General features: G+C 41.2%; 2 protein-coding genes across 3 annotated transcripts; one reads left to right on the forward strand and one right to left on the reverse strand.

Moving 5' to 3' along the window:
- Positions 1–1,545: 1,545 nt before the first annotated feature.
- On the forward strand, positions 1,546–3,545 carry ghrh (growth hormone releasing hormone; the record flags this gene model as incomplete). The annotated part of the gene is made up of 5 exons (XM_083939635.1): positions 1,546–1,646; positions 2,406–2,510; positions 3,123–3,227; positions 3,314–3,439; positions 3,533–3,545. The coding sequence occupies exons 1-5, from the start codon at positions 1,570–1,572 to the stop codon at positions 3,543–3,545; spliced, it is 426 nt and encodes a 141-aa protein (XP_083795761.1). The 5' UTR covers positions 1,546–1,569.
- Positions 3,546–7,047: 3,502 nt separating this feature from the next.
- rpn2 (ribophorin II) lies at positions 7,048–17,376 on the reverse strand. 2 transcript variants are annotated; one of them, XM_083939767.1, is made up of 18 exons: positions 17,318–17,376; positions 16,855–17,045; positions 15,795–15,890; positions 14,909–15,084; positions 14,596–14,671; positions 14,331–14,465; positions 14,074–14,250; positions 13,864–13,982; positions 12,993–13,098; positions 11,657–11,748; positions 11,445–11,559; positions 11,173–11,367; positions 10,969–11,055; positions 10,785–10,880; positions 10,253–10,328; positions 8,784–8,913; positions 8,102–8,198; positions 7,048–7,665 (listed from the first exon to the last, which is right to left on the reverse strand). In XM_083939767.1, exons 1-17 carry the CDS (start codon positions 17,328–17,330, stop codon positions 8,147–8,149), a joined length of 1,932 nt encoding a protein of 643 aa, XP_083795893.1. In that variant the 5' UTR covers positions 17,331–17,376; the 3' UTR covers positions 7,048–7,665; positions 8,102–8,146. The 2 variants fall into 2 exon arrangements, with proteins under 2 accessions (XP_083795893.1, XP_083795894.1); XM_083939768.1 differs by lacking the exon at positions 8,102–8,198.
- Positions 17,377–21,421: the final 4,045 nt, after the last annotated feature.

Genomic DNA, 21,421 nt, shown 5'->3' on the forward strand with positions numbered 1-21,421 from the left:
TAAAGAAATTATTCTGTGTGAATCAGAGAGCTGTTATTCAAATGTATATGTAGTTTATGATGCAGCAAAATGCTTTTTAATCATGGCCAATAATAATAAATAATAATGTCCAACTTTTTTAAAGAGGTTTCTGGTTTTGTTTGTTTGTTTGTTTGTTGTTCCCACGGTTCCTTTGTCCCAATCCATGCATTTTCTATTCCCTTGACATCAGTGGTGTAGTGAGGCATGCACATCACTTTTTCTGGCAGTTTACAGCTTGACCACCTTTCAGCCAAAAATCTATTGTAATATACAGAAGAGGTTTATACTCGCTTCCTTCTTGGTTGCTTACCCATCTGATACACCCACCTCGTTAACTGCCATTACACAACTGCTTGACAGGCGATAGCTGAAGACGCTTTATTTTACGGAAACATTTACATAATGTATGTATGAGATATGTCTATGTATGAGCATAAGGGGGGGGGGGCAGTAGCTCAGTCCATAGGTGACTTGGCTGGGAGCGGCAGGGTCGCTGGCTCAAGTCCCTGTGTGGACCATGAATGGAGCATGGACCGGTGGCTGGAGAGGTGCCAGTTCATCTCCTGGGCACTGCCGAGGTGCTGTTGAGCAAGGCACCGAACCCCCGAAGTGGTCTGGGCGCCGGTCACTGGCAGCCCCCTCGCTCTAACATCTCTCCTTAATTGCATGTATAGGTCCTGTTTGTGCATGTGTGTGTATTTCAGGCCTGTGTGTGTAACATGATTAATAATAAGAGTGAAAATATGAATTTTCCCTGTTGCGGGATAAATAAAGTAATTCTTCTTCTTCTTCTTAATGTAATGTCTGTCAGAATGACCATGAGACTATGAACCATTTCATCCTATATATGTTTTTTATTAGTTTAAAATTATTTGTTTGCAACAATTCGTTTTTCTTTCATTACTGTACACAGTAACCAATTGTTGTCATTTTCCCCTACATTCTGAATTATACCACAGCATAAACTCTGTGGTTTCTACTTTAATCTGAGAAAGGAGAGGAAAAAAAGAAAGAGACAGCGTGCTCAGAGAGAGAGAGAGAGAGAGAGAGAGAGAGAGAGAGAGAGAGAGAGAGAGAGAGAGAGAGAGAGAGAGAGAGAGAGAGAGAGAGGGAGAGAGAGATCATGTGTGATGTGGGAGTGACTGGAAGCCACAGGTTCAGTATAAACTGACCACGCATGCAGGGCTTGAACACAGTCCAGTGTTGCTTTTGTCCAGCCTTTCCTGCCAGTGAGAGATGATGCGAGTGGAGAACACCAAATAAAGGGGAACTGCAGGGACGCTCAGAAATATCTTGGTAACTCATCCACCACATGTGTGAATGTAATGTGTATATTAATGTCTGTGTTTTCACAAACATATTCAACATTTTTAGATTAAATGTTGATGTTTTCCATCATCTCTGCCCGCTGCAACTTTAGTGCCTCCTGCAGAGGGGTGAAGGGGGGGGATGAGGGAAACTGTGGTTTCAGCATTTTTTTTTCTAATGTAATTTCTACTCCTGTCATTTATTCTGGCTGTCCATTCTTCTCCAGGACTCGCTGTGAGGATGGAGAAAGCTGCACTGCTGCTGTTTTGTTGCCTGGTCATGTCTTTATCAGGCTCCCCACTCTACCCATCCTTTAGGTAAGTCCTGACACATTTACTGAAATTCTTCACATTGTGTTCATTGTCATTACTATTTTCTGTGTGTGCGTGTTTGTGTTTTAAAGTTATTAAAAATCTTTTATGAATGGTAAACTCAGCTGTTCAGATTTGGTCATGCCTGTCGCTGGCAGCAGAAATACTACAGAGTGGTTGAAGGTTTTTACTCTGAATAAAAGGTTGTTTTTAAATAACAAAATACACTCCACATATTCTCTTTTTCATTTAAAGCTTCAGAGAAAAGCTGATTTGGTTAGAAAGCTCCACCAAGTGAAATGGAAAACATCTTAACATTTAAAAGAAGAATGCTCTTTTAAGGTTAATAGACTTACTTGATCACAATTTCAAGGCTCAACGAAATACCATATCCATGCACAAAGCATATGTTTTACACTTTTCCTTTGCATGTCACAGCGCTGCCCTCTGCACTTGTTATGCTAAAAAAAGGTCAAGAAGATGTCTGGATTAGTCATGTTGCATTCACACAGCATTATAATCACAGTGGCCTATGCCAAAGCAGCAGAATATATTACTTTACAAGAGCACTGCAGTAATATTGAGGATATGTTCCCATAGTCTAAAATCCTTCTTCACCATCGAAACTCTGTGTTATAATTAAATCAGCTTCTGTTCCGGGTAGAAATGTGACTACATTTACAAATCATAATGATAATAATAAGTAGTAATATGGGTGGAGATATTTTAATGCAATGTTATTTAGTTAATGAGGATATTCCTCAGGTTCGGCCAGAGGGATGAATCCATCCTGATGACATCTTCTAGAAAACATCCAGGAGCGCAGCTGGAAGAAGACACAGGTCCTCCCAGGGATCAAGCCGAGTTACGGTCAGTTTGTTCGTATTGACTGAGAGGCTGAGCTCAAACACGGTTTAAAGGGTGGGTTTACTCACATTCCTCGTTTCAAAGACCCCTAAAAATGATACACGTACAGGCAAAGATTCACTTTTGAAGAGGTTTGGCTTCATAGACCTTCATCTGAAAACATTTTGATTGTTTGATAATCAGACCAGGATTCTACAGATGTAAAATACAGTCGAGGAGAAAACTGTGGAGGAAAGGAAAGCTATGATGAGAATAGTCACTCTTATGACTCTTACTCACATTGGATTCAATTCTGAAATATTGAAAACGAACAATGTTTCTGTGAAGCCCCTGGAGCTCCCTGTTTGAGAACCGCGTGAGAGAGAGAAGAGACCGATACATCTCAATGCATAGCAACCGCACCGTTAACAGGCTATCTCAAAATCTAGGTGAATAAAACCCAAACTATATCTGTATGGCTGGTTAAGATATGTGCTTTTAAGTAATGTTTACACCCTACCCTACCTATTGTGTTACTGCATCCCTGCACTACAATTATTTTTTTTTCCTGAAAGCTATTCAAGAATACTGATGTGTAATACCTGAACTGATGTACTGTCCTCTTGCTTATTTTAGCTCAGGACGCCACGCGGATGCCATCTTTACAAACAGTTACAGGAAAGTCCTGGGTCAAATCTCTGCCAGGAAGTTCCTTCAGACAATCATGGGCAAACGACTGGGGTAAGGGAGCACAAGAGGAAGATGTCACTTCGGTCTGTCCACAGAACTGAGCAATGAAACAGGATTTGTTGATGTTTTTTCCTCAGGGCTGAAAGTGAGAGCTACGTGAAACGCCAGTCAGACATCTATGAAGGGACCTATAAAGAAGATCTAACATCCATCCAGAGCAACCAGAGATTCAGAAGAGTGCATGGAAATGTCATGAGACCCAGGTGAATGCATTCAAGCCTCCTAACCCTGAGCTCTAATAAAAGCATCACGACATGTCAGTCTTTCACTAACCTGAGTCTTTTTCCTCTTTACAGATTGCTGAGTTGAGATTAGTGGGCTGCTAGTAAAACCTCCTGTCACTTTTCATCACTGCTTGTTTTCTTACACTTCCTCCAGCCTGTTCTTTAAAGTTGGAAGTGATATTGTCATTTTTTAAATTCCCATTAAAGCTGTGAAGAAAAGCTACAGCCCAGCTCATGACTGCAACAATACCACCGAGGGACTTTACGCTGTGTGCTCTCTTGCTTTAACAGAAATACTAGGATGTAACATTTATTTAAGTGGCTCCTGAAATTCTAATAAGGTATTAATAAAATCTTGAACAACAGTGTCTTTTTTTAAGAGTCAAGGCTCATCATGTGGTGGTCAAGCTGAACTAGGCGGAGGGGAAAAGCACATACATCAGTGGTGATTGCTCTAAGACTTCAAGGGAAGCTCAGCCCTAAAATGTCACCAAGAGAAAAAAAAGTGGTGAAATATGTACTGCTGTGTACATTTTATGACTAAATACGCGCTAGAAAGCTTCATCTTTTGTTCAGAATCAGCTCCTTATCACAGGTAACCAGCACAACTTCCTTCTCATTGAACTACACAGCTCCACAGCGCTTTACACAGTCGTACGCTCAGCTCCTACTGACTTCAATGGGGAAGCAGGTTGTTCCCAAGCCCCTGCCACAGCGACTTCCTGGTTGATTCAATCAGGAAGTGCCAAAAACTGCAGTTCTCCGAGTGTCCAGTAGGAGTAGTTTGCACATTAGAGCAGTTTCTCATTGACCCCCATGTTAAACAGGCCGTTTTCACAGCATAATTAAACCTATTTAGTCTAGTCTGTATGTTTAGGTCATATCTCCATGACAACACTTAGGAGGGTGAATATTTTTGTAACAGGCTAGTTTTTCTTTTTATTGGAGGTTAAAGTTTATGAATAATTAGGGGCGTGGCCTCTTGAGTGACAGCTAGCCTCTGGCCATCACTTCGCCCCAGAAGCTAGTTGTCAGGATTAGCATCATAAACATGCTAACTCCGTCATCTCGACCTGGACTGTGGTCATTGGTGTGGTGGTGTTACTATAAGTGACAAGATGGTTTGCTCTTTGATCAACTGTACCAACAGATGGTTTAGGAACACACCGTGTTAACGTTAGCTCTGTTATGCTAATTAAATAGTTGCACTTGCACCATGACTTGCAGTACGGCCTGCTATCTGTGACACAGACACTAGATGCTAATCTGGAGCAGTGGGAGGATTCGGGCCATGAGGGTCAGTGTTTTACAGTCTATGGGCATAGTACTGAGTTGAATATCAGTTTAAATCATTGATCATAAACGCTCCCAGAGCAGGTGTAATCTCCGCTGGAGACACAGGACTCCTGTTTATCTAGTAACGTGGACTGTTAGCCTAGCTCCTGGGCGGTGGAGCTAATGTGAGCTAATGTGGCTAATTCTGTAAACGTCACCCAGACGGCCATATCTCCCTCCCCCCAATGTCACATCAATGTCCTTTTTTGGTAAGAAGAAATGAGGAGGAGTCAAAGTCTGACAAGATGGCGGCTCCCAGAGGTGAATATGACTGGATCAAGTTGAGAGAACAGGCCCTGGCGGAGGCGCTACGTCCATTTTTAATACAGTCTATGGTTGTTCCTACAGCAAAACTAGACGGTCATTGAATAAATGCTGGGCTCTGTCCCGCCAATCAGACGCTCAGCGTCTCTGGGGGTCTATGGGACAGTGGGCTGGCCTGGACGCTCGGCTTCTGCATGATGATTGGATGAGCTGTCTGAGGGGGAATCCTTTTTTGATTGACAGCTAAATGAGTAAATCAGCGATCTTGAAGAATAAACATCCAGCGGAGCATTTTCCAAGTTTTTCATTCCCTGGTTCTGAACTGATCCGGAGACTTTGTCTTTGTTAGAACAACTAGCGTTGTGTTTGGCGACTCTGTTCTGTCACTCTGCGGTTTCTTTCCCCAACGAGCAGCGGCAGCTGCGGAGCTTCTCCCCCCGTCACTCACACTCACACTCACAGGCGGTCACACTTCACAGTAGCCTGGCGCAGCAGCTCCAGCTTTGCAAGATGAACAAAACAAGAGGCTGGCTAGAACGGCAATGGATCATCTCCAGAAACACACGGTTTCATAAATATCTGCGTTCGTATAGATGGCCCCTAAATGCTCAGTTTTAGCGCCTGTCTCTTTAAACCTCTCTTGCTGTGAAACTTCAAAATGTATGCTGTGACAAAAGTCTACTAGTAGGCGAAATGTGGAGTTTTAATGGCTGAGCTCCAAATCACATCATTTCTTTTACTTTACAGCAGCTTCCCATAAAAAATGCATAAATTGCATGCAGTAGCTTTGGAAATACTGCTTCTTCCAAGGGTGCAGGTTTACTTTTAACACTGGAGGGCACACACATATTAAGCAGGGGATCTGGTAGTCCAGTCTGGTACTCCACTCCCAGAGAAGTTTGTGCCTCAAACACTTAATTCCCTGAATTCAGATGGATTTTTGTGCAATTTATGATGGAAATGTATTTATGTAAGGGAAAAAACAACAGGTAAACAAAAATATAAAAATCTAATAACCTAATAATATGACTTTAAGCAACCTTTTTACCTTATACAGTGGCCCTAATACCCGAATACTAGCTGACGGTCTAGATTTTGGCCTTTTGAGTTATTCTCTCTAATTTGCAGCTGTGTTAGAGCAGCTGTTGCCGAGTTTATTTAGTTGGAAAATCACTACTTCTTCTTTCTTTTTTATGAAAGATTGTAACCATTGCTTTTAGGGTTGCATGTCCCCTACTTTACCACAGGCATTGTTGCGTTTTGAGCTCATATATGCAAAGGATTGTGGGTCAAAATAGCCAGAATAGTGTGCTGGCTTGCATACTGTCATACAGTCCGATCGGATGTAAAAGGACATGATGTTTCTGGTCTACTGCATTTAATATACTATTTATTGGGACAAACTAAATATTTTTTCCAGCATGCTAAATAACATGGTAGTACGAGTACTGGAATGTAGGGTGTGTAAAATACCCCCCTTTGCTGCTACAGTCAGGTGAGGCCAACATTAAACTACATACATGTTTCTGCATAACAGCAACAGGCATTGCTGACATTATAACTCTTCTACATATTGCTGTTACACTGTGAGTTGTTATTTAGTTTCAGTCTTCACACCTTCAACTTCTAGCCACGATGAGAAGGGGAAGGGCTACTCCATACTGGCATTTTTGTTTTGTCCCCAAGTTAAACTAAAGGTACGAGGCTTCAGCAGTCGGGCTGAGCCAAACCAAGGTCTCAGCAATGGTCATTTCAAAGAAGCTGAGCAACGACACACTTTAAGGGAAACACAGAGGGAATTCCATACTTACAAGACTAAATATAAAGTGATTACTGTTATTGATCTTTTCATTAGAGTAAAGAATCGGATTAGTGCCTCCTCTAGTGGGCCAACAATTAGATTGCAACATCTCAAAATGCAGTGAAATAAATGGACTGGGTTCCTGTTGTCCTGTTACTAAAAAAAGAAAGAAACTAAGCTTCACCTCAAATTCTTTATTTCCTCGTCTTCATTACAAAACACCACTTCATCAAATTGCCCATATTTCATTAACATTTTTTTCTAGGGGGACGCTGACTGTATCAAATAGGGGGCGACTGCTCCTCCTCTTAAACATCTGATGCACCAAACAGGCAAACAAACTGGCATAATCAACATATCAGTGCAATGTTTAGCTGAAACAAGTTGACTTACAGCTTCTGTTTCAAGGTGAAATGGGCATAGAGTGGAAAAAGAGGAATGTACAAAAAAAAAAAAAACCCAAAACCACAGAAACCACAAAAAATCCCAACTCATTAAGAAAACACTGGCATGATGAACAATAAGAAAACAAATCTTAGAGGAAGATGAAGTGCAATGATCAGTAGCTTTAAAGCCCTCAGTAAGAGTATCTGTCAGTGAGCGCTTGTCCTCGGAGATGCTATGATTTCCCGATTTCTTCCATTTGGCAATACAGACAAACTGCATGTTTAAACTGTTGATTGGATTCTTGAACTGCCGAGCCACGTTTAAAAGTCTGATTTGATGCATCCTTGGAAACAAAAATGAGCTTCATCAGTGTCTTCTTTTATTTTTTTCTTCTTCTACTTCTTATTTTTTCTCAATTCTGTGGAAGAGAAACAAAAAGCAAACATTAGTTAGAACAATCATGAGAAGAATGAAAACCTTTGTGGCTTTATTTAATGTCTGATGTACGAAAAGGCTGGATCATGCATCTGAATGTCCACAAACAATGTATTTTGGCAAGAACACAGAAATTCTCACGACAAATGTCTGAGATCTGGACAATCAGACCCTGACTCATGAACACAAAACATGTCACTCAAACATTAATGGCACAACCAGAACCATGGCTGTTTGACCACAATGGAGGAAATAGCAAAGTGCTGGCATGGTTATGGTTAACGATCATGGTGGGATGAGTGAGAGGCAAACCAGGGGGAGGGCAGCAAGTACATGTGGACACTGAGTTAGAATGATTGAGCACCACACAGCCATGCACGCTGCCAGCCATTATGGAAATGCACTGAGGATGCCCTTACTTCAGCCTGGAAGCACGGCCGACTCATTTGTTACAAATGGGGGCTTTATCGTAGGCTCCTATACTTTGCCAACCTACTACTTTGCTCTGCTGCAATCCTGAAAAGGGAGTACAGAGACAGCGAGGTGTGGATAGAGCGGTTAAAGAGACACAGGCACCAGCTGAAAGGAAACAGAGACTAGCAGGAAAGAAGGAAAAAAAGTCTTCACTGGAAATATAACATTTGTGAAATCCTTAATTGCACAATTTGACTTGCTTAAAAGGGTTAAATTGGCTGTCATAAGAGCAAGAAGTAAAAAGTGAACAATTACAGAGTGATGTTTTGAGTCAGAGACACAGGCTACAAACTGCTCCCTCTGACCCTTCGAGGGCTCTACATACTGATGGGGAGGAAATTGCCCACTTAGATCACCTCTTGCATATCTTGCTGCCATGCTTCTCTACTAATCCAAGTAGTCACAAGCCCTCTTTCTGACAGAGAGCCTGGCACTGATATCAGCCACCGGGGACACACTGAGGAGCTACGATATAGAACAGGCACTTTTCCTCAGGTTTAAGTATAAGAACTACCAAGAGGTCTCAAAGCCCCCGAGTCCTTGTCATCTTAAAAGGGGCTAGGCTTTCTCTCTGGTACTCAGGACTCTCTAGGAACCATTTGTGCCAGGCACTATCAAGAGACGTACCTCTTCACTGCCTTCTGGGCCAGCATACGGTTCCCGGCGAGGAAAGTCACACCGCCGATAATGGCCAGGTACTTCAGAGTCTGAAACATGTTCAGGTGAGTCCAGTAAACGTACATCAGGCCCAGCATGGCTGAAATGAAACAACAGAGTAGGGTCAAACATTAACATCCAAACAAAAGGGCTACATGTCATTGGTTCCCGATACTTTTTCATTAACACAACATTTTCATATTGCAGTTTTAAACTGTATATTTAAATTGAATTGATTGATAAAACATGGATATATCTCTGTCACGTCACACATACAGCAGGTGTCTGAGCCATCGTGACGCTCAGTGTGGGTGGCTCTGGCTGTTGCTAAACTAAAGTTAAGCCCAAATATCATTTAAATGGATGAGTTGTATAAAAATGCATCCCCATAGTCACGAACAGGGAAATTAGCTCTAGAGATCAAAACATGTTTTTGTACTAGGGGGCTAGTGTGTGTGTGTGTGTGTGATGAGAGCTACTTTACTGCCTCATATGCAGAAACCAACTCAACTGTCAAATGTGCTAAGTGAGCTCAGAAGACATGTCTGGAAAAATCTACCTATTTAGCCAGCAGATATATTAAATACTTATTTATATTTATTTTATATATTAAATACTTATACTTATATATTAGACAGAGAGGCTGTTTATTCTGTTTGTTACAGAAATATATGATACAAATTGCAACTAACCCAACCTTTACATGTATTGAGAATGCCCTAAAGGGATGAGTTTCCAGAGATATATCTTCACCTTTAAGTTATGTTTTTTTAATACCCATTAACTTAAAACTTAAAACTTCAACTTAAAGTTTTTTAGGCAATTTTTGGGCGAATACCATATGTTACACAGACCAAGTGCTAAAGTCAAAATAACCCAGCATGAGCACTGACACGTTCCTGATGTTTAAATACTGCTGTTCCCCGCGACAGACATTTAAATAGGTTCGCAGACAGTTTGCAGTCGTCTGATGTGGAGATGGATTGTTTACAGCAGATTTGGTCAGATTAAATGTTCAAAAACATAAAACAACAACAGAGACAATAAAGACAACAATAAAACTCCGGGGAGGTGGTGACGTCTATAAGCAAGTAGCAGTCGAGCCGAGGCTTGGATCATTTCAAGTAATGTGAGTGCAAGCGGGCCTGGGCCGCAGGGAGAGAGGGAGGGGGGGGGACAAACACGCTAAAGCACAGCACAGATCATCTGAGCGAAGTGTGAGTGCGGCCTTAATGTTCTAGAGATATTGTGAGTGGGGTTGGACGATGTTTCATGTGTGGAAATCCATGAATAATAATGCAGCTGAAATTAAATATGATGATGTGCAATGTCACACACAGTCAGAGCAATTCACATCTCATCTTAAACAATAGCAGATGAAGAGGCTGGAAAACAAACAGATCTGTGATAAACATTTAATTTCAAAGACTGAGACTAACCTGCGTGTCCTACATGGAACAGAATGGTGCTGGGAGAGAAGCTGAAGTTGGAGATGTTGGCTCCGAGCTTAAACCACTACAGACGAGGGGGAATAAAAGACAATGTGATTTTCATCCCCTGAGCTACAGACAAAGGGGCTGAAAAATTGTTTACCGCATAACACAATGCATTGATCTACTGCAACAATAACTATTACTCAACATGGCAAATGCCAGGGGAAAAAAAAGCATCATAGCTTTTGTGATTTTAAATTAAAACTAGCATTATGCAGCACTGGAGCCTCATTCACCGTTTATGAAGGCTTGCTACTGAAGAGCTTTTCTGGGGAAAGAAACTAGACCACTGTACATTAAACAATAGCTTAGCTGAAAGCAATGTTAAAAAGGTTTTGATTAATAATGGAAGTAGTTTTATTTTTAGGTCTGCCTTTAAATAACCAAATGGTTTATTTTATTATTTCCATACGTAAGTTGCTCTACAGTTAAAATAAAACTGAGCAAACAGGGAAACATTTGAGTTTGTGTTAGTTACCAGGATGAGCAGAAGCAGGAAGGGAGACAGGATGAGTGCAGTGAAGGTATTGGAAACCACTGTGGGAGGCTTCTTCTCTGGTTCCCTGAATAAGTGCTGCAGAGACAAGAGGAGATTTTCAGCTGCTGGACAGATCCATCATCAGGAGTAAATATGATATAAATAGTGAGTTTGTAAGTATTACCTGGATTTCTGGTTTGGGTACATATAGAGTCTTGGGCTGAATGGCCATCGGGGCCTCCTCATCCACAAACTTCAGAACGACATCAGCCTTTCAAAAGATTACAACTCAACTTTAGAGCTCAAAGATGAACGTCTCACTGGTTGAGTACTTGTTGCATCAGGTAACAATCCTCATTATCACTACCACGTCTGAACAGACACTCACCACATTCCACAAGATGGGGTTCTCCAAGGTAGCATCCCCAACGATGAGGTACAGGGAATAGGTACCAGACATGGAGTCAAACTCTGATTTCCGCTCTGCTGTGTCCAACTCAAACTTATACAGATTCTTGCTGTCGGGTTCAGCCACAAACACAACCTCTTGGCCAGTTTTCTGATTGTGCAGTCGGACAAAGGTCTGGGAAAGAGAAAATAATGATTATCTTGGCCAATCTTATAGTGGTCATGTTGTCATGTCCCACCCTGATTACATACCTGGTGAGGGGTAAGCTCCACTCCAGTGTTGACATCAACCAGCTGGAATGACATAGCAAAGTTCTGATGGCTGTCTGCTGTGAAGGAGCTCTTGCCTTTAGAAGGATAGTCCACCCTGGTTCATGTAAAAAAGAAACATATTAAGTATTCTATTGTCATGCTACTGAAAGGGTCAGTAAAAGGGGATTCACTCATCAAACTTGTTTCCCAACCTGGTGGTCTTTGTGCCAATGCTCTGGTCCTTATCCACCACAGAAAGGTCCATGTTAGTAACAGCCACCTCAGTGGACACCTTCACTTTAAGCTACAGGTGGACAGAGTCACAAGTTAGAAGTTACATTAGGTAGGAGCAGCATACCAATCCCCAAACATAGCCAACAATCTAGAGCCAGACTGATATATATATATATATATATATATATATATATATATATATGGGTCAGCCGAATATGCACCAATAGGAAACTTTTTTTTGCAGAACTTAAAAAGCATAAAAACAATGCTAGGTTGATTTAGAAATGGTGTCATATAGCTATGTTTTTATTTTATTTTAAGATGTGCTATATATCAAAGAGTGAGTTAAAACAACTGTGATTGATCATATGACCCACTTATGTGGGAGTATTTCAATATCTGTGTCTGTGGCGACATTCCCTCCATAGATAACCATAACTTATCCGCCATGTTAGTGACGCTGCTGACAGCGGTTGGTCTGCTGGCCCAGATCATCACTAACAGTTATGTTGCGTTCACTTGTTATCAGAAATCGGGAACCTCAACTTCTGAGTCAGGCTTGTAGTAGGGGCAGAAGTCTAATAGGAACACGTGTGTGTGTGTGTGTGTGTGTGTGTGTGTGTGTGTGTGTGTGTGTGGATTTAAGAGGGGAACATAAAGAGGAATCAATGCGTGTGACCTGTTACGGCGTGATGACGTATGGACAGCAAGAAGCATTTGCGCGAGGCCCAGGTAGTGTGAGTACAAACGGGCCTGGGGCGCGGGGGGAGAGGGATTTGGGACAAGTACCCTAAAGCCCGGGGCGCGGTGCGGAAGGACAGTGTGAGTGCGCCCAAAGTTTACAAAAGAGCCAAAAAATAAAAAGAATTGTCAACACACATAGTGACCGTGAACGTGACAAGATAGAGGCTCTGAAAGAACAGGCAGTTACATCTTACTGCCACAGATACAGTGAGTAACAATGCATCTCAATTCTTATGGAGAACAACTTTAAATGTTAAGCAACTGACTGATAAAGAACATACACTACTGTTTAGCAAAATCCACATGCACTGTTTCAACTCAAAAATTTTACTCGATCGACCACTATATTCTTCAATGGTAAATGGACCCCCCCTTAAATCTGTATCAGTCTTACAAACCCATACTGGTCAGGCCCTGTTACAATCATACAACAGTACATTTATATTTGCAGCACTTTCTCGACCAAGGCAATTAAAGCCAAACATCTTTTAAAACGTGTAACTATTAAAATGGGCTACTCCGTTCCAATATAGTTAAATGTTATGTCTGCAATTCTGACAGCCACCTCACCTCAACATGATTGGCAACAAGCCGGGTATCCCCAGTCACTGCAACAGTAAACTGATAATATCCACTTGCTGGCTGGTTAGACATGAAGTTCAGTTCAAAGACGCCACTGAAAGTCAGAAAAAAAGAACAATAAGTTAATAAGTAAGTTCTACCAAGACCAAGGCTATGGAAACAAGAAAGAAAATGTCTGGGCTTTGGGGTATGACAAATGCACTGTAAAATCTGGTCTGGAAATGCAGAGAGGTTTTATAGCTGACGCACTATCATGGCGGTGACTGATTCATTTCACTGAGGCGTACGCAGACGGCTTGAGTCGGAATATATTGAATTTGAGAAATAAATATATGTACATATTTGCCATCCATTTGAAAGTTCTGTCAGACTGAGTAAAACCAAAGAGCAATGGAGCAGAAGCCATCACTTTATTTCAAGTGCCATCTGCTGTACCCCTCCAACAGCGCAATTCCAGTTTCATATGTCATACCCCAAGAGTCAGACGTTTTTTTTTTTTCCTAGCCTCCTTCCATAGGCCTTGACCAAAACCAGCAAGTACATGTGTAGAAATATTGCCTTCAAAACACCGGGTAAACGACATGAATAAAGTAGGTTCATCTTGAAAAGAAACTGAATAAGCTTAAACATAGTCTATACTGTCAATGAGCTACACATTGTGTGACATTATTTGCATTATCATTCAAACATTTCTGTGCATTTCTGTGAAGATCAGTAAAGTTTTGTAGGCTGAGCAATGAGGATATAACGGTTGCATGTGTATAGTTCTTCCAGCTTTTGGGAAACTTTTCAAGTAGAGGGGAAGCTGGGTCAATATTATAAAGCTACCACTTATCTCTCAGACTCTAATGATACATACTCATTCAGTGTGAAAGGTGCTTGGCTGAGAATGATGCTCTTGGAGGCCACAGCGTACGCAGACTCCACCAGCACGTTGGCTGAGGCCAGAGGTTGAGACATGACATCAGTAACAAGGAGCTATGGATTAGACAGAGAAACAGCATCACTGTGAGATGATAAACAAAAACACACAGAGCACTGTCGTTAGGTTAATATCAAACATATGTACCTGCAGAGTTGGCTGGCTGTGGGAGACTGTGGCTGGGCCCAGAGCACTGACGATGACCGGCACGTGGAAGCGGTTGTTGGAGAGAGCAGAGGCGGCACTTGCCACACTGAAGGCCTCAGCCAGAGAGTCCCAGGATTTCTTGCTGAAGATTGAGTTCACCAGCTGAATGACCTGGTCCTAAAGGGAGAACACGACTTCCATCAGTTTCAGTGACTCAAGCAGATGAAAGCAAACACCTGATGGGACAGAAATCATACCTCCTTCAGAGGGGGCTCCATGTCCACATGATCTGACAGGGAATAAGCAGCAGTCACAAACATGGCAGTTGCCTCAAGTCCTTCTTCAAACTGGAGGTAAATGCCACCAAGATCATCCAAACGAGCTGTCAGATCCTGAGAGGAAGAAAGCAAAAAAAGGTGTTAAAACTTCAAATACATATCTCTGTGCAAGTGTCCAGTGTGTATTGCTCTAAGTAAAAACATAAGAGACACAGCACCACCTAGTGGAAGTTAAAGATCTCACCTCAATTTCCTCCAGTATTCCTCCAAGTTCTGCCTGCTGGGACAGGCGGGCTGCTGTTTGCAGAGCTGAAGTGATACTGTCCATAGAGAACATACGTTTGTTTTGAATCAAACATTTCAGATAATTGGCCCCAGACCCTCCACAGAATGATAATACAAGCAATTCAAAGTGCTACAGAGTACAACAAGATTAAAAACATGTTTAAAGACAGGAGCACAAAGACACAAAGTGTAAGAGAACAAAGATTTTCAGGCCCATCTTGAAAGAGTCAAGAATGCTTATCCACTCCCTAACCCACATAACAAACACTTACGCCATAACGTTGTCTTCCTTGTTGATGCGACCCGTCAAGGCACCTACAACTTCCTGGGAAGCCAGAGGAAGCCCCAGAGAGCTGAGTGCACTCACGGCCCTGTGAATCTGAGTCATGGTTGAATCTTCACTAACTGCTGCCAGGAGGATGTCACGGGTTTCATTGGACACAGGGATCTATGAAGGGATGGAAAAACCTCTAATAATCAGTTAGTTCTTAGGGGTTAGCATTATAGTACAGCATCATCCACTTTGCTATGTCAATGTTCAAGTCAAAATGATCTTATACGATTATTTATATGATTATTTTATTCTCACTGTTATCATATGAAATATGTTTTTAATATCTTAACCAGGAAGCAAAGATGTGGAATACAAAAACCCAAGCAAATATCGAGATTTGTTACGAGAAGATCTTCTCTTTTTCTCTATGGACCTGCACAACTACATCTATCAATTCCAAAAAATGAAGTGTGGAGTGTGGAGCACTGGCTCCTCGTTAAACACATTAGTACACTGGCTCTCAAACTGTGGTACTTAAGCTCTCTCTGGTGGTATGCAAAGGAATCTCCAAATTAAAAACAGGAATCATTAATTACTAAATTAATACAATACTAAGAAAATACTTAATACGTAATTTAAATACGTTCAGCTTTTCCTGTAATATTTTTGTTTCAATATCAGCCTGCTATGTGGTCGTGCTCAACAGCTAAACTGGGATGGTAAGACAGTAAGCAGAGGTAAAATGATCAGTTTGAAAACACTGACATGTGAGTCCTGATGCTGCCCCTTTATACAGTGGGGCTTTGGCTGAAGATTCCGCAGTGCACGGAACATGGGGTAAGAAACTGTAATGGCAGCAAGACAGAAGGCAGGAACAAGCATACCTCACATCCTGAAATAGCTTGACTGGTCTCAGCGGCAAAGAAGAGAGAGTCAACACTAGTGGGGTCCAGCTGGGATCTGAGAAACTGGCATACTCCCTACAAAACAAAAACACAAAGAAGATTGGGAATCAACATTTAATTTAACTGTCTTTAAGAAATTAAAGGTTGAATATGTAGAATCTTTTTTTTTTAAAATACACCCACAGGGCGTTTTGAGGGGTACGGAATTAAAGTATTACTTTTCAATAAAAGAAATATATTGAGTCTAAATTAATATTTACATGTTTTTTGGCGGGTTTAACAAAGACTTTCTGTCACGTTCTGTTTACATTGTACCAGCCAATAGCAGGTTGCCAGGTTTGTCTGTTGTTAGGTTACAAAAACAAGGAATCGTTTTGAGTTGAAAGCTAGCTAATTAATTACACACCACTCAAATAAATACTTCCAGTTGAAGACTTGCTAATATTAAATACCGTGGTTAAATTAATTGATTAGTCGGAATTAGTCGTTAGGGTGGAACGGGGGTTTGCACTGTCTCCTCACAGCAAGAAGATTCCTGGTTCGAACCCCTGCTGGGGCTCTTCTGTGTGGAGTTTGCATGTTCTCCCCGTGTCTGCGTGGGTTTTCTCCAGGTTCTCAGGCTTCCTCCCACAGTCCAAGGACATGCACTTATTGGTGACTCTAAATTGCCTGTATGTGCGAATGGTTGTCTCTCTCTCTCTCTCTCTCTGTCTCTGTCTCTATGTGCCCTGCGATAGACTGGCGTCCTGTCCAGTGTGTACCCCGCCTCACACCCGATGTCCCTCCCCACGACCCGGTTAGGAACAAGCAATTGAAGATGAATGGATGAAAATTAGTCGTTACTGTATGATTCATCACTTGACATGGCGCGGACTGATCGCTTGACACACTCGGAAACGAACCTGGCAACCAAACTGCTGGAATTATTTTTTGTTGCTACGACTACGATCTTAATACACTTGGAGGCGGTGTTGTGCTCATTCTCCATATTCAACCTTTTATTATAACTAAACGTTTATTTCCTGAGTTTTTTTTTAACCTCGTGATCGGGAACAGTTGCTCCAAGCTTGGTCAGACCAACAACGGAGTAGTACGCAGAGTCCAGGTCGGTGAATTGTTGGCTCAGGAGGTTCTGCAGTCGGGCCACATCTGACAGGGAAAGGTAGTGCGCTGGTGTGAGCGCCTGAGCTCCAGCAAGAGCCAGGCTGATGAGGAACAACCCGAGCAGCCCTGCGGACACAGTGCGGACACAAGTTAACATAAAAAACCCTTTTTTTTTTACAATTAAATACATCTTGTAATTCCACTCGCTCGTTCATTGCAAGTGGAGGTTGCGTTGCTAGGCGAGCTAACAGTTAGCTGTCGTAATTAGGAAGCGCGAGCTGTGCTACATTTCTTACATTCTAGAACTAACGGTACCATAGCAACACTGAAAATATAAATAAGATGAACAATTTACAAATCTAACATTTCAATCAAAATGTATGAATTAATTCACTCACTAGAGCGGTCCATGTCTTGCAGTCTAATGCAGCGTCACCAAAACGGACGAGTGCTTCCGGTGTCTCAGAGTAGGCTGTCACCAAACGTAGAATATCCGGCTGTTTATTTAGGATTTCAAAATAAAAGCCGGAGTGCTCTTTGTTAAGTACACGTCGGATACATTCAGTCTTTGTCTCTGTTGCAAGAGAACAACATTCTTGACATTTCCAATTTTCCCTCAACATAAATAAGTGCATTTTAAAACAATAAATAAGGTTTGTCCCTTGTATTAATTAATTGGAGCAAGGTTAATATTTGAAATGGATGATTTTTACCTATGCAGCACAAATGTAGAAACCACTTGTACCTGTGACACAGTCTAAAGCCTGTGGAAATACCTACATGACTGCCTGACAGTGGCGTGCACGGACTTTTTGAAGGGCAGGGACGAAAAGGAATAAAAAGGGCACTGCGTGGGTTTTCTCCCGGTGCTCCAGTTTCCTCCCACAATCCAAAGACATGCACGTGTTAGGTTAAATGATTACCCTAAATCACCCGTAGGTGTGAATGGTTGTCTGTCTCTGTTTGTCTCTATGTGTCCTGTGATAGACTGGCGTCCTGTCCAGGGTGTACCCCGCCTCACACCCGATGTCAGCTGGGATCGGCTCCAGCCCCCCCGCGACCCCGACCCCGACCCCGGGATAAGCGGTTGAAGATGAATGAACATACAGTATAGCGCGTCCTTGCCTCTGAAGAGGGCATTTAAGCATGTCAATTTTATTTCTCCAAAAAATATGCAGTTGGGAGTAATATTAAAAACAAAAACACTGAATATCGTATTTACAATATAGTATTCATGACCAAATTCTACATACATACATTTTTAACATGTCGATTTTCTAAAACTCCTCTAATGTGGGATGCATGTTAAGATGATTTCTTTACTTAATTAATGTATAAAGAAGAAACTTTAGTCTTTATGTTAGAATAAAAGTTAATTTAGCCCCTTGCTTAGTGCCATCATTTTAAGTGTACAACGCTTTCTGTTTATAACCCTTGTTTTTTTCTATGATCTTTTCAAAGTTCAATACGTGTATCTGATGTAAATGGTAAATAGCGTTACTGGTAAATTGATTATGCAATTTTTGTCACTGTAATGTTTTTGTTACACGTTAAAACTCCCTGCACTGGTATTTGTGTTATTGTTATTGTTATTTCAATAGACTACTGAGCTCATCCTGTACCCTGCACTGTGCAATATGCCTGTACTATGGGCACTTCTGCTTTTTGCACTATTTGGACTTATTTAATCATATTTATTCACTCCATATCACATTTTTACAAACAAACAAAACAAGAACAACTGCACTACATCATGTGAATATGTATATATATGTCTATTTCTATTTCTTCCCTTTTTAAATGTAACTTTATTGCTTATTTTTGCCATTTTTTATCTTATTTTGTCATATTCTGTTGCTGCTGTGACAAAAGACTTTCCCCGTCTGCGGGACATTAAAGGTTTTCTGATTCTGATTCTGATTGTAATATAATATTGTTGACAATTAAGTGAAACAGCAACAAACTATGTCGTTAATGAGGACATCAGGCTCACTCACACCTCCGCTAAAGCTGTGGCCTTACTAACCGTCTCCTTAGATTACACACACTGAACATTTCCTGTAATAGCAGAAGCTGCTTCACGTGTCAGGCCTTGATGGAAGAGCTTTGTGATGTGATCCTGACACTGCTGCACTGAATGATGTTTCCTGCAATGATTTAGTAAACTACACAATCTTTTTGTTTTCTCAAGATCTCAAAATAATTATCTCGTTATCATGAGAAAACAGAGGAAAAGTATCTCATTATCATGAGAAAACAGAGGAAAAGTATCTCATTAGAGGGAAACAGAGGAAATAAAACGTATGTAATGTATGACCTTTTAGGGTTTCCGTAGGACAGGTTAAAAACACATTTAAACTATAATGTTACCTGGCAGTCCACGTTATCTAGGGCCAGTGATTTCCGCACTTTCTTCATAGGAGGCCGATGCTGGGAAAAAAAGAAAATTGGTGTGAATAGCTTTAGAAAGATTGCTAATGATGAAGTACAGACATCAAGCTGTTTATGAACAGTTTTACTGTTAAGGCATTAGTGCCAAGCATTCTTGGAAGGCGGTGGCAGAAGAAGTTAGGAGTAAACGGATGGGAGGGATGATAAACAAGGGATTTCACACTCAGTGACTCAATTGCAGTGGTCTGCTGGCCAAACGTGGAAGACTGTCCCTGTAACGCTCCAAGGTGTGAATTTGTGAAAGTGAAGCAGTGTGGAGCTGACAACCAGTAAATATGCAACACAACTGAGCAGTCAAACTTTTCAAACTTTAGAAATCATATACATTTCTCAAGGACAGGTCACAGTGCCCCTGCTCTTCATTCTCTATTATGCAAAGGCTAGCTTGTACTGCGCGCTATAATTACAGTGTGTTAAGCATTAGCACGCACCATTATAGAAATCTTGCTTTCCCAAGATCTCAAAATAATGATCTCGTTATCATGAGAAAACAGAGGAAAAGTATCTCGTTATCACAGGGAAACAGGCGAGTAAAACGTATGTAATACATGACCCTTAGGGCTTCCGTAGGTGGGTGTTGCTCTTTAAGATTTTATTTTGAAGCGGCCACCGGAAATGCTCTCCCTCGCTGCTTGGCCAAAGACTGTATACAACATTTCACTGCGGGATCTCTACCGAATTACTGTTTTATACAAACAATGAAATAGTGCACTGAGAGTGTTATGTAGTAATCTTAATCTAAGTGATATTAATCAATTATCAGAGGAAAAAAAGCTTTAGCACGTAAAATAATTAAATATAGTAAGTGGGGAGCATGGAGGAAATAGGGAGGGAACAATACAATAGGGAGGGAAGTTAAAATAGGAGATATTTTAGAGAAATGTTGAATAAAATGAATGGGAAAAAAGTGTAAACTAAGACATATGTGTTGGCGGATGGAGAAAAACTGACAATAAGTGATAAAGAAAAAGCAGATTTGCTAGGAAAGGCATTTGCTCTGTAAGAAATGCTACATTTTTAACACTGTTATCACTTATCGCGCCTTATCACTTATTTAGTTTGTATTGAAAAATTTAGAATTAGAAACTTTATTCATGTGATCATGTTTGACACCATAATTATTGTCATTTTCATAATCTGTCACCTTAGCTGTGCTTGTTCCTACTATTCTGCATGGGGATGTAGCTCAGTGGTAGAGCGCATGCTTCGCGGCAGTAGCTCAGTCCATAGGTGACTTGGCTGTTCAAGTCCCTGTGTGGACCATGTATGGAGCGTGGACTGGTGGCTGGAGAGGTGCTAGTACATCTCCTGGGCATTGCCGAGGTGCTGTTGAGCAAGGCACCGAACCCCCAACTGCTCAGGGTGCTGGTCACTGGCAGCCCCCTCGCTCTAACATCTCTCCATTAATTGCATGTATAGGTCCTGTCTGTGCATGTGTGTGTATTTCGGGCCTGTGTTTGTGTAACATGTTTAATAATAAGAGTGAAACAATTAAATTTCCCTGTGCGGGATAAATAAAGTAATTCTTCTTCTTCTACTGTTAACTGCCATAACATATAAGTCATATTCACATTACTATAGATATTATTATAGTTACTGTTACTCTTTGGCTGCTCGCATCTCTGGAAGTGTGTCTGTCTCTCTGTCTTCTTGTCTGTCTTTTCTTTCTTTCTCTCTCGTTTCTTCCTCCCAAACCGGTCAAGACAATTTAGCAGACATGATGGCAATCATTATTGGTTTACAGAGGATGTTCGTCCAGATAGTTTTCTGTGTGGATTCATTAGCCGCCCCCTCAGTAAACAGAAGTGTAATTCTAACAGACAAGACCGTCTCTAAGAAATACTACAAAGCTTATATACGAGACAGGATCATCTGTAATGTTTTGCTGGGTTCCTGCCCACGTAGGAACCAAAGGGAAGAGCAACAAAAATGAATAATGTAGTAGATATGCCTTTTGGAGAAGAAGAAGTTAAAGCAATATTAAAAAAAAGAAGTAATAAAAAGTGGCAAGCTATGTGGGACAGAGACATCACTGGAAGAAATTATTATAA

Source organism: Echiichthys vipera (genome assembly GCF_963691815.1).
Source record: "Echiichthys vipera genome assembly, chromosome: X".
In the NCBI taxonomy this organism is placed as follows: domain Eukaryota; kingdom Metazoa; phylum Chordata; class Actinopteri; order Perciformes; family Trachinidae; genus Echiichthys; species Echiichthys vipera.

Bases quoted from the DNA above. Each gene is read 5' to 3' on its own strand.
- rpn2 (XM_083939767.1), bottom strand. The intron at 15,891-16,854 runs GTTAAAAAAAAA...TTTGTTTTGTAG, and splicing joins CAACTGTTCCCGATCACGAG to GGAGTATGCCAGTTTCTCAG. The intron at 8,914-10,252 runs GTTAGTCTCAGT...GTTTCATTTCAG, and splicing joins GTTCCATGTAGGACACGCAG to CCATGCTGGGCCTGATGTAC.